This window comes from Berghia stephanieae, chromosome 3 (genome assembly GCF_034508935.2).
Source record: "Berghia stephanieae isolate SIO BIC M18660-M18661 chromosome 3, UCSD_Bste_1.3, whole genome shotgun sequence".
Classification (NCBI taxonomy): Eukaryota; Metazoa; Mollusca; class Gastropoda; order Nudibranchia; family Aeolidiidae; genus Berghia; species Berghia stephanieae.
In genome coordinates, this window is record NC_088362.1 from 31,977,590 (window position 1) to 31,990,089 (window position 12,500).

The 12,500-nt window shown below is 36.5% G+C and overlaps 2 protein-coding genes across 5 annotated transcripts in view; one reads left to right on the plus strand and one right to left on the minus strand.

The window, feature by feature from the left end:
* The window catches only part of LOC144967543 (uncharacterized), an 84,782-nt gene that overhangs the window by 63,195 nt on the left and 9,087 nt on the right, over positions 1-12,500 (plus strand). The window contains exons 8-9 of one of the 2 annotated variants that reach the window (XM_078904936.1): positions 2,615-2,765; positions 8,025-8,181. In XM_078904936.1, coding sequence (XP_078761062.1) covers positions 2,615-2,765; positions 8,025-8,154 — 281 coding nt within the window. In that variant the 3' untranslated portion in view covers positions 8,155-8,181. Of the gene's footprint in view, positions 1-2,614; positions 3,381-8,024; positions 8,182-12,500 lie in introns of those variants that run through there. The other variant, XM_078904937.1, reaches the window with a different exon arrangement.
* LOC144967540 (protein mono-ADP-ribosyltransferase PARP4-like) overlaps positions 6,932-12,500 on the minus strand; it is a 58,994-nt gene continuing 53,425 nt past the window's right edge. For all 3 annotated transcript variants that reach the window (XM_078904929.1, XM_078904931.1, XM_078904930.1), the window contains 3 exons: positions 10,432-12,500; positions 9,234-9,333; positions 6,932-7,340 (listed from right to left, as the gene is read on the minus strand). The exon at positions 10,432-12,500 is cut by the window's right edge and continues 138 nt beyond it. In XM_078904929.1, the coding sequence (XP_078761055.1) occupies positions 6,976-7,340; positions 9,234-9,333; positions 10,432-12,500 (2,534 nt within the window). In that variant the 3' untranslated portion in view covers positions 6,932-6,975. The remainder of the gene's footprint in view (positions 7,341-9,233; positions 9,334-10,431) is intronic.

Sequence of the window (12,500 nt, forward strand, 5' to 3'; positions counted from 1 at the left end):
AATTTTTATTATTATTAATTTCTATTAATTTGTGATCTGTGTAAGTGACGTCACTTATGGTTGTGTTGTAGAGTTCTTTATTGGATCTTTGATGACAAACCAGTAGATGGTATTTTCTTGTCATTAGTTGGGGATGACAGTTATTGTATTAATGAATGTTGATGATTCGTATCTTTGAATATTCTCGTGTTCTCGTTAAAAGGAATGTTAAAATTACCAACAACAATCGTATTTCCTCTATTTGCGTAAATAATATTAGACAATATTACGTTGGTCTCATCTCGGAGGCCCTCGATCGGCACTTTGTATTGATCACTTCTTGGTGTTCTATAAATCCATTCAAGTGTGGAGAATTTGCGTTTCTAAATCGATGTCCATCTCTAAGTGTTCATAATAAAGGAAATTGCACATATAACTTTTGATATTTCCGTTTAGTAAAATACAATAATTCCACCCCCCGTCCGTTGCTTCTAGGCACTGATTTGAAATTATACTCACCTGGGCCGGGTTTTCATGAACGAGGACTAGATTTAGTTATTCACTAGTCTAGTAAACAACTTGCTAGTCTTAAGCCTAAACAAAGCAAGTCGTGACTTAAAAAAAAATCGGATTTCATGAACGTTTCTAGTCTCGGATTGGTTAGTCTCTTGCCTAAAAGTGGTCGTTGTAAGGACGGTTGTATTGTGCTGGTAACATCCTGCTCTCTAGTACATGATAGCATGTGTGATACCCGCCTTCATACTGCCAACGCAAAATATTTCCAAAGAGGAAATTAGCAACACATTCGGTATAAATAATATTTCGTTCTTTTTATATTCTAACTTACTGTTGTCATGATAAATCAAATCCTGTGATATTGACTTTGGACTGCTAGACTACAATGAAGTCCATGGTCTATATTTAAGACAATGAAACTCAAAACTGAATAACAACAAAAACAAACAAACAAAATAAATAAATAAATAATAAATTAAAAAACAAACAAACAAAAAACAAAACAACAACAACAAACCCCCCCCCCCCAAAAAAAAAACAAAAACAAAAAACAAACAAAACAAAAACAAAGGAGAAAGTGTGTTCTGGTGAATCATATTATTTCAGTCAGTTACAAAGCCAGCAGAATAACCTTTGTCTCCACTGTACTTTCTTATCATTTTTAGTTGTTCTTTGACGCAAATCCTTCGATTTCTAGTCTCCCTACGCTCGCAACTCACGAGCCGATTAGAATCAGTCTTTTTTTTTTTTGTTTTTGCTCACAAAAATGTGTACTTTCGACGATCTGCACACATCTTGTAGTTTTTTTTAGAGCCATTATCAATAGCGACAGGACACTGTTGCTTCTGTCATTCGTAACCGACGTATTTTCCACCCGAATCGAAGCTCTCATATCTAAAATCTGAAAATAGCTTGTTGACGCTATAGCGTAACCTAGTAACTAGTCTCATTCTAAGCTTGTGAAGTCCTGTCTTAGCAAATGACTAAAACTTGGCCAAACTTAGTCCGAAGGTGCCGTGATTTTATTCTGGGACTTGTTTCAAGTCCTTGACTAAAGTCCGAGATAGTCAGAGACGGGATACATAAGCGGTTGAGGCGGTGACCTCAAAGCGCAACTCAACCACGGACGTTGGATGGCTCAGGGGGATCTAAAAACCATAAACGCGAAATGTCAGGTTATTCCGACTCTTGGTAATCTCGAGACCTCTCATCGACTTCAAGGAATGGGAGGGGGTGTCGATTCTGTCCATCAAACGCGGCTAACCGCATCTCCTAACACTGATCATGGAAGCAAATGCATCTATCCAGAGTCTCCTTATAGTATTGTACTGTAGGATGTCCTAGCATCTTTCCCATCTAGCATTTCCAAATTATGACATAAACTTTCTTTAAAATCAAACTTAATAATCAATAAATGTGGCACGGACTTCGTAGCTTTCTATTCAGTTGGGAGATTTCTTCATTCTTTCAGACTGTAAACTATAAGATATGTAAAAGTAGTAGTTGTTGTAGCAGCAGCAGCTGTATTAGTAGTAGTAGTAATAGTAGTAGCCTATTAGTGGTAGTAGGAGTAGTAGTAGCCTAGTAGTAGTAGTAGTAGTAGTAGTAGTAGTAACCTAGTAGTTGGGTAGTAGTAGTGGTAGTAGTAGTAGTAGTGGTGGTGATAGTAGTAGTAGTAGTGGTAGTAGTAGTAATAAAAGTAAAATAATAATAATAAAAATGATAATAATAATAATAATAATAATAATAAAAATGATAATAATAATAATAATAATAATAATAATAATAATAATAATAATCATCGTAGTAGAAGTGGTAGTAGTAGTAGTGGCGGTGGTGGTAGTAGTAGTAGTAGTAGTAGTAGTAGTAGTAGTAGTAGTAGTGGCGGTGGTGGTAGTAGTAGTAGTAGTAGTAGTAGTAGTAGTAGTAGTAGTAGTAGTAGTAGTAGTAGTAGTAGTAGTAGTAGTAGTAGTAGTAGTAGTAGTAGGAGGAGTAGTAGTAGTAGTAGTAGCACAGTTGTTCATTATTTATACCATCAAACAAAAAGTCCAATGCTTTTTCTCCAAGACTCTTGCTAAACACGAAATAATTGCATTTCTCGCCCTTATGTTCTTTTCAGCTACATGCGCCGCTGTGGATTGGGACGCCCCTAGTTGCTACGCACTTTTGGACGAGTTTTACTTTGATCCAGTAACAGGAACCTGCCATGAAAACCGAGGTTGTTTGCCTGGCCCTAACAAATTTTCATCTCTGGAAGATTGCGAAAACACGTGTGTTCAACACTGATATGTATTAATACTTAAAACGACCTGTACTTATTTATGGGCGGGTCTGATTAAGTTGTATTGTTGTAGTAGAAATCTGAGATTATTCGTTTTTACTTACTGACTTAAGGCCTTTCGCTTCCTAATCATTCTATCGGGACGCCTCGGCTGCCTCTCTAATCATCCGTGTCATTACCTTCCACTATTCACGGTCTTTTGCTGTGGATGCGAATTTCGTAAGGTCTTCCTTTGATTTTAATACTTTGTTATTTTGTTAAAATATAATTTCAACCTCCAAAAGCACTTTGACAAGTGAGGCAAAAGACAATTCACTGAGCGGAGGCTCAGTGCCAACAGGTGTCGGCCATGTTGACCGTTTTATCTGTTAAATCAAACTAATAATTGTGTACATTTATCAAAACTCGCAAATATGTGCACTTAGATTTATATTTATATGCTTAGAAAAAACAACTCAGTACCATTTCACGTGTTAAACAATATTTTATTTTGGAGATTTATTCCTGCTATAATTAGCAAACTTTTCTTTTTAATTTTGAAGATTTAGGCAGTCGTCATAATGTCACAATGAAAACTAAATAGAACCCTTTTCTTCAACAGCAATTCGTTTGTTCATGTTACATTTCTATTGATCTGATGAATAAGGGGAAGACTTTTCAAACCTGTCAAATCGCATTTACATCATTCACAGAGAGGAAATATATCTGAGGTATCAAAGTCAGTTTACTCGGGTCAAATGCTGTGCCGATGGGACTCCTCGGCCCACGTAGCGAAGTTGCAAAAACAGTTGTTTTTTTACCTTCTTTTTTAATCACTTTGACTCTCAGTAGTTTATTTTTAAGTGGTTTTAGGGCGCTTGCAACACATTTAGGTTATATCAGCGCCAGTAAAGAGGAAGAAAATGGGATAGTAAAAAGTTCTAGAATTACACAAAAGAAAGTAAGACAAAGGGGAACTGGGAGCAAATAGGGATCAGATATGGAAACCAAGAGCATGCCACCAATATACTTATCTCATCCGGACAAAAGCACAAGATCCAGCAAAGAGGAACACACTCAAATGCTAACATTCAAAACAAGAAATATAATTAAACATAACAGGGAGATGATTTACAAGGGAAAAAAAAATATCATCTCCCAAAACTATAACCATGCATTTGACTGTTTCCCTCTCAGCCAGGGTATTCGGCCAGGGCCAGGACAAAACCAAATAATCTCATTCCAAGACAATAAAAGACATAGTACCTCCCTGGGAGGTCAGGAACCCCGCCCAGACTCTCAGTAGTGAAAAATCAACAACAAACATATAATTATAAAGGAGGAAAAGCAAATATTCAAACAAAAAATGTAAAATTTATTAAAATCAAACAGTATAAATTATTTAGAAATTATTCTCGCATAAAATCAAAAGCAGTTGAAAGACGTTTTGAAAGCGTTTATCATTAAACATGGGCGATATACTTTTTGAATATGGTAATAAATACATTTACACAGACACATATGTAGAAGTGCATTCTTCATTGTTACAACAGACACAATATAAAACTTTAAAAAAAGGGGATTTGAAAAAGAAAAGGACTAAATAGTAATAAAACTATTAAAACCAAAAAATGTTTTGGTACAACAACATATCAAAATTGTCATCATTAACATCACAACCATCATCATCATCATCATCATCATCGCCGTCGTCCTCTCAATTATTCGAATGGGGCAATTTCTCAAGCTGCCCCGAATGTCTGAAACTAACTTTTAATTTCATTAGATATGATATAAGAGGGTAAGGCATTTTCGTCTGAGGTGACATTCAAAAAGAGTAGTTAATCACATATCACTTTTAATATCACTTATAATATAACATTAACATTCTCAACAAACTTACTCTCAAATTGGAGTAGAAAACAAAAAATAAAACTAAACAAGCAAAAATGTGAGAATTTTTAAAAACTACTCTAGCTGATATTTATAGAAAAACATTTTTTCCCCTGGTCAATGTTTTGCTTTTGTTTTTAAGGGTTTTCCGGCGCTTGCAACACAGTTAAGGTCATATTAGCACCAGTGATGTCAACTTCGATCCTTCTATATAAAATTCATCCAATGCATACATGTGATCTTCATAACAAAATGGGTGGTTTCAGAACATAATGATAAGATGAATATAAGTACATATATTATTAGAAGAGCATTATACAGAGAGCTTTAAAAGAATGGAGCCCTTTTAAAAAAACTTACTGGTATTAAAATGTCTCAACTACTCATTGACATTGTCATTCGTTTATTAATTGTGACCAAAAATTGGAATCCATCGGCCTGTAGGCGTTTTCTGCAGCTTAACCAGTCAACTGCAGTACTTTGTAAAAACACGTATTTAAGAATTTGGCCAGAAAACTTGTTATTCAAATACTGATCGCGAAATATTTATTAAAGTTCTGAGTTCGAGAGCTTTTGGCAAACTGAAGGTCATTTTAAATCGATCGATATTTGAAGGTTGATTTTCGGGCCAAATTCTTAATTACGTGTTTTTTCCAGAGTACAGCAGTTAACTGGTTAATGATTCAGGTTCAAATCATCAATGATTGATTGGAGAAATGCCATTTTCAAAACAATAAAAAATGGCAATGATGTAGCATGATGGAAAAGTAAATACAACCATGGAATTTGCACTCATACCACTCCCTGCAGTCACGAGTTAATGGTCATTTCACCTTGTTTTTTCCAAGCTCCATCCATATATGGAATTCTCTGCCTGAAAATATTTTTTTTAAAATGGTCAAATTGAAATAGACAGAGAAATCGACAAAATAAAAATAAAAGCCTAGGCATATCATTTGTTCTCACCATACTCACAGTCGCGATTATCTTCAAAGCACGGAGTTGCAACTTAATGACAAGACAAGAGAAGAATTTCACTATTTAAATGAGCATAACCACTATCTATTTATTTACAAGTTACAAAGAACATCATAACAAAAAAAAAAAACATTTTAGAATCTAAAAGGTGCTAATGTTTTAATTAACAGAAATGGAAAATATGTATCTTATAAGCTATTATAAAAACTAGTGTTGAATGTACTTGTATGTATAAGGTGCCCCTCCCCACTGTTTGAGTGTTTATTGAACAAAAATAAATTAGCCCACTAATCTTAAAACGAATTCAATAATGACTGAACATTCAATTCAGTGCTGCCGTACTCTGGAAAAACCCATATTTTAAAATTTGGCCAGAAAATTCGTCCTTCAAATATCGATCAATTTAAATGACCCTCATCTTGGCAACGAAACTCAAACCTTGGACTTTTCCCGTCTATAGCGTGAAACGGACAGCAGCAATTGCTTGCTACCCTTTGTGTAGGATGCTAGTCTGTTTCAAAGTACTTTCTGCCAAATCTAATAGACTCAGCTACCCATTCACTGCTGGGTGGACAGGGAGTCAGAAAAAATCCCGACTGCACCGGAGATCGATCTTGGTCCCTTTGCGTGTGAAGCAAGTGCTCTACCAACTGAGCTATCGGGACAACAGATTTAAACAGTACAATTAAGTAAAACAGAACTTTTTCACTTTGACAATCTCACATTGCATAGCCCAGGAGATAAAAAAGGTCAGGTGATTGGAGTGGCAGCTCAGCTTTGTTAAGGGGAAAAAAACAACTTCATGGAATGAAATTACACAGTAAGAAAAAGAAGAGCAATGATATGGGTCCCATCAAGGGAGCAAAGGTATTTAAAATAGATGCAGCAATCACTGAACTTCGACATTTTAAAAAATAGGTAGTAGTTTTGCTTGAATCGTTATAACTAAGATTAGACTTAAATAAAACTTAACATTTAAAAAAAAATTATCGATATTTCTAATCGTAGATTAAATTGATTTTTAGATTAGTGAGTTTATTTTTTGTTTAACAGATGCTTCATTGGTGGTTACTTTATTTCAAGGACACCCTATATAATATGCTTTCACCAAAATAATTCAACTAAATAAACTTACAAAATGACTTAAGGAAGCGACAAAGCCTCATTAGACTTAGACAATATGGGCAGTTATAATAATAATAATAATAATAATAATAATAAAAAGAACAACAACAACAAAGATAATAATACATTTTCTATCTTGTTGTCTGATCATTCTTTATCTTTTTCTTCCTCCTCATTTCCTTTTTAATTCTCTGCCTCATTATCCCAATCAACTTTAGCAGATCTTAAATTCTATCTTTGATCGGGATCTGAAGCACAGAGGCACACACTGTCACCCACTCAGGACCAAGCTCCAGAGTGGAGTAGGCCATGGGATAGGCCTTATCCGTCTTACCACAATAAACAAAAGCTTTATGCATGGCTATTCCAAGAGTTTCTAGCTCTAGACTGGACAGTCCTTTTATTCTTGAGTCTTCTTTTTGTCGTTTTATATCGTCAAGTAGCAAAATACGGACATTGTCGGGTTCAAGTTGTGTACAGATTGTGTCCAAGTCAATCGGTATGAAATCGGGGAATACAAGCTCCACAATAGCCAGGAGGGTGAGGATAGTAGCAATGAGTCTCAGAAGCTCAATGGCTGCTGTAGGCCCTGAAAAATATTTAAAAAAAATTAATTAAATGTTATTAATGACCAAACGTACTCCCCCCCCCCTCCACCCACACAAAAAAAATTTAAAAAATCAATTAATACTAACAAAACATATTATTAAAACAAACGTTTATGAAGCACATATTCATTTTGCTCAATGTCCTTCGAAATATTTCATTTATTCCCCAAAGTGCTCATATGGACCTACATCTCATTTACACCGGAGTCAAGATTTTAGTTGTGTATTAATAGAGAAAGTACAAAAGAAAAAAAAAGATATAAAGCCTCGTGAAAAGGAAAAGGGCAGGAGGGGAGAAAAAGTCGGAATAAGCAGGCAGGCCTATGAAAAAAGTGAATATATTGAGCTGCTAAAAGCTGTGGATTATGTATAAAAAAAAGCATTAAACAAAAATGGATATTGCATATTAGCTTCAATAAAAAAACAAAAATATATCCCATGGAACATCCCCTGTTCAAAAGCCTTCTTCAACCAATGTTTTTGTTGTTGGAAGAAGAATAGTTCTAAGCCTGAAACGTTACATTCCTTGTGAAGTATTCCTTTATTCTCTGGATTCCCATTGAGAAATGTATAGAATATAAGATCTGTACTATTGTTTTTAAATCACTGCATTCTGATTGTCCTGGATACATTAATGACATGCTTAAATTCTACGTCCCATCCAGAAATCTGAGATCAAGACCTGATAATCACATCCTTGTGAAGCCAAAACTGACTCGCAAAATTGGCGAGCATGCGTTTGGATATTTGGTACCCTTTCAAGATATATCAGAGACAGTAATGATGCAGATTTAGCACTCTTTGAGCTTGTTGATATATGGGGTAAGGCGCTATATAATTATTTTTATTATTATCTGAAGTTGTTTATTCATTTAAGTTCAATACGAATTTTGTAAAAGCTTATGTGACCCACAGCTAAGAAACCCTCTCAATTACAGGAGGAGATAATCCATCCAGCAATCCTAAATTTATCTGTACTGTACTTAGATCTCAACATGGGTTGAAGACAGCTTCGTACCCGAAATGTAATGAGTCGATCACCCGCCACTGCGCTTTTTGGTCTTGTGGTATGACACTCGCTTTTGGATTGGAAGGTCCTGGGTTCGAGCCTCGCCCGGCGCATATATTACAATTCTCTTTCAGACAGACAATGCTGTTAACAGCCAGGTACTCATTTTACACCTGAGTACGGTGAGTGAATATGAGCAAAGAGGCTTTTCCAAGGATCAACTATGCACCTCGAACTCATGACCTTCTGATACGAAAGCAAATGTCATACCAATAGATCACATAGCTGCACAATGCAATGCTGGGGAAAAAAATTGATTGAACTGCTTCAGTATTTACAAAGGAAAAACGGATAACAATGTGAAATTGAATGTAAACTTCAATTTAATATACGAAGACAGATAAAATAAACGTTTCATTTTTCTCTTTTATCAACAAAACAGAATGAATGAAACACTACAGATGAATGAGATATTATACAAAAACATTGATGGGCTGGATATAGTATGCTCCTTAAAGAGGGAGAATACTATTTCCTGCCCATCATTGTTCCTGTTTATTCATCTTAACAACACCACATTATCTCATGTGTTTCATTCATCCTGTTTTGTTGATAAAGGAGAAACCCAAAACGTCCATTTTATCTGTTTTCGTATATTAAATTGAAGCGTACATTCAATTTCACATTATTTATTTATTTCCTCGAGCCTCGAGCTTCGAGCAGCAACATTTACATTACCCAGAGGAAAAATAGGGATGCCCCGTAATATTCATTGGGTTCTCCCCCAAAATTAAAGGGCAATGATAATAGGGGATAGCCCAGTTTCCCTTCAAACCAACCAGTCAACACAAAAAAAAACACAAACCTAAAGACTTGATCCCACTGTCCTCCAACATTTTTTTGCAGGCATCAATGTCGATATTGATGAGATCTCCAAGCTGGGAATTCAATTCCCAATATCCTCTCTGTAAAATGAAAAAAAAAAAAATTTTTTTAAATTAAAATATTTTTTTTTACTGAATTACTTGCATAGTAGCTGATTCAGAAGGCAAAAAGGTTTACTGGACTTTAACATGAACACATAGACTGAGCCCTATCTGAGCAGTGAAGTCCGGTTAAAGTTAAAGGACATTACATATTTACTGTTTCCATTCGGAAGGTGATTAGAAAATATGTATTATTTTGTGACATTATCGCATATTCAATTCAAATAATTATGAGAGATAAAGAGAGAGAAAGAGAGAGAGAAAGAAAGAGAGAGAGAGAGAGAAAAAAAAAAAAAGAGAGAGAGAGAGAGAGAGAGAGAGAGGGGGGGGGGTCACATGGTGAATTTTGTATATATACGAAAAATTGGCAACTTTGTACTTGGAATAATAGATATAAAAGAAAAGATCAGACCTGTCTACTTTTATGAAAAATCCGTAGATTTACAAAATGTTGGCTCCGATTTCAGAACTTTATGAGCATCTCTAAGTCTAAGTCATTGAATGAAATGTCATTGAGTGAAATGTATTGAAAATGACAAGTTAGTGCCAAACTAATTTAATTTTATCCTTATCATCATAATATTGTCGTTGACAGTATCACAAATTCAATTCAAATAATTATTAGAGATATATATATATATACATATATAATATATATATATATATATATATATATATATATATATATATATATATATATATATATATATATATATAATATATATATATATATATAGAGAGAGAGAGAGAGAGAGAGAGAGAGAGAGAGAGAGAGAGAGAGAGAGAGAGAGAGAGAGAGAGAGAGAGAGAGAGAGAGAGAGAGAGAGATACTACAAATTATAATAAAAAATGATGATTTAGGCCACTTGGGTTGTTTCCTTTGAAATTCGGCTATTACAGTTTACAGTTGTCGGTTATAACAGGAATTTCAGGCTGGTCCAACCAGAGGGTTCCACTGTATTGATCTTGTTGAACGCAGTGTGCAAGATGATGAAACAATTCGCTATATTTAAAAATAAATGGAAAAAGCCTGATGTAAATGTATGTTATTAAAATCTCTTGGTATCAAGCACTTACATGTTTCTGGCAATCAAGCAGTTTGTTGAGGTGTTCAATTTTGAGAAGTGGTTTGTTTTTTCTCACACACATCAGCTTGGAACCAATTCCATAGCAGTATAGAGGTGACATTGTCTCTTCAATCTTAAAATCCAATGTTGAAATAATTCTCTTCTTCTTCCTTTTCTTGCACCACTTTGTTATGACCGATTCTTCCATCAATTGTTTTTCTGAATCATCTGCAACTGATTTTAAAGCTTTACAAGTCTGAATGTTAGCTTCTGCTTCTCTAACAATATCTCTGTCTCTCGAACGCTCTTTAGCTAGTCTTTGAGGCAAAGCTTGTTGTTGCTTCTGCTGCTGCTGTTGTTGTTGGTCAAGCGTTGAATGAAAAGTTAAAGTTGCAGAAGCAAAACCTAACTCTTCTTGTGGTGGTGCTGAAACTCTCTCGAGTGTTGAATCAAGTTTCTTAAGTCCTGCTAGCATCAAAGAAGGGGTTTGTGATAAAATATAATTAGCAGACTGATAAGATCCTCCTCTTGAATCTGAATAAAGGCCACCATGGACTTTTTTGGAGCGTAGGGCAGAAGAGGAAGGTGGTTTTGTGTCTCTCTCCATTTCATAACTTGAAAAAATTGAAGAATTTTTATATGTCTTCCCTGCTAATTTCATTTGGGGAAGTGGTGGTCCTGCTACTGCTGGTGGTGGACCTGCCGCTGCTCGTGGTAGTAGTGGTGGTGGTGGTCCCCCTGCTGGTAGTGGTGGACCTGGTGGTGGTGGTGGTGATCCCCCTGGTGGTGGTGGTGGTGGTCCCCCTGCTCGTAGTGGTGGACGTGGTGGTAGTGGTGGTGGTACCCCTGCTCGTAGTGGTGGACCTGGTGGTGGTGGTGGACCTGGTGGTGGTGGTGGTGGTGGACCTGGTGGTGGTGGTGGTAGTGGTCCTCCTTGTGGTGGTGGTTCAGAATAACAGATAGATGTTTGTGAGTACACTGGAGATACAGGTGAGTATGATGGAGATGCTGGGAAATATTTTGGCGAAGGAGGAGGAGGAGGAAGGTGAGGAGCAGCAGCCATAGACCTCTTAGATAAAGGGTCGCTTGCTTTATCTAAATCTAACATCTTTTCGAAAACTCCTTTCTTTGAATCAATCTCATGAAAGCCGGATTCAAGTAAACAAGCTCTCGTTTCCAACTCAGTATAATCATCCTCTTGTGCTGGTAATTTCCGAGTCTGTGATGATCTAAAAAATCCTCCTCTAGTGGGTTGCGATGGCCCTAAAGAACTTCCTCCCCTGGCTGGTTTTGATTTAAATAGATCAAATCCTCCTCCTCCTGCACCTCTTTCTCCTTCTGTAGAGGGTGATGATGCGAATGGGTTTTCTTGATGAATCGACGATGATCCAAACAGTGTTGTTTGCTGGGGTGCTGCTTTCCCAAACAATCCTCCTTTTCTTGCCTCTGATGTTGCAAATGGGTTCACTTGCAGTGCTTGTGGTTGTCCAAAAAGCCCTCCACTCTGCGGTTGTGAAGGTGATCCAAAGAGGCTTCTCTGTTGTTGCTGTTGGTTAGATCCTTGCTGTGGCTGAGCAGATCCAAAAGAAAATCCTTGTTGTGGTGATGCTGATCCAAAAGATAATCCTTGTTGTGGTGGAGCTGATCCAAACAGGCCTTGTTGTGGAGATGCTGATCCAAAAGATAATCCTTGTTGTGATGGAGCTGATCCAAACAGGCCTTGTTGTGGTGATGCTGATCCAAAAGATAATCCTTGTTGTGGTGGAGCTGATCCAAAAGATAAACTTTGTCGTGGCTGAGCAGTTCCAAATAGGCTTTGTCGTGGTGGAGCTGATCCGAAAAGGCCTTGTTGTGGTGGAGCTGATCCAAAAGATAATCCTTGTTGTGGTGGAGCTGATCCAAATAGGCCTTGTTGTGGTGGAGCTGATCCAAAAGATAAACTTTGTCGTGGTTGAGCAGTTCCAAATAGGCTTTGTCGTGGTTGAGCTGATCCAAAAGATAATCCTTGTTGTGGTGGAACTGATCCAAAAGGTAATCCTTGTTGTGGTGGAACTGATCCAAAAGATAATCCTCCTGGTG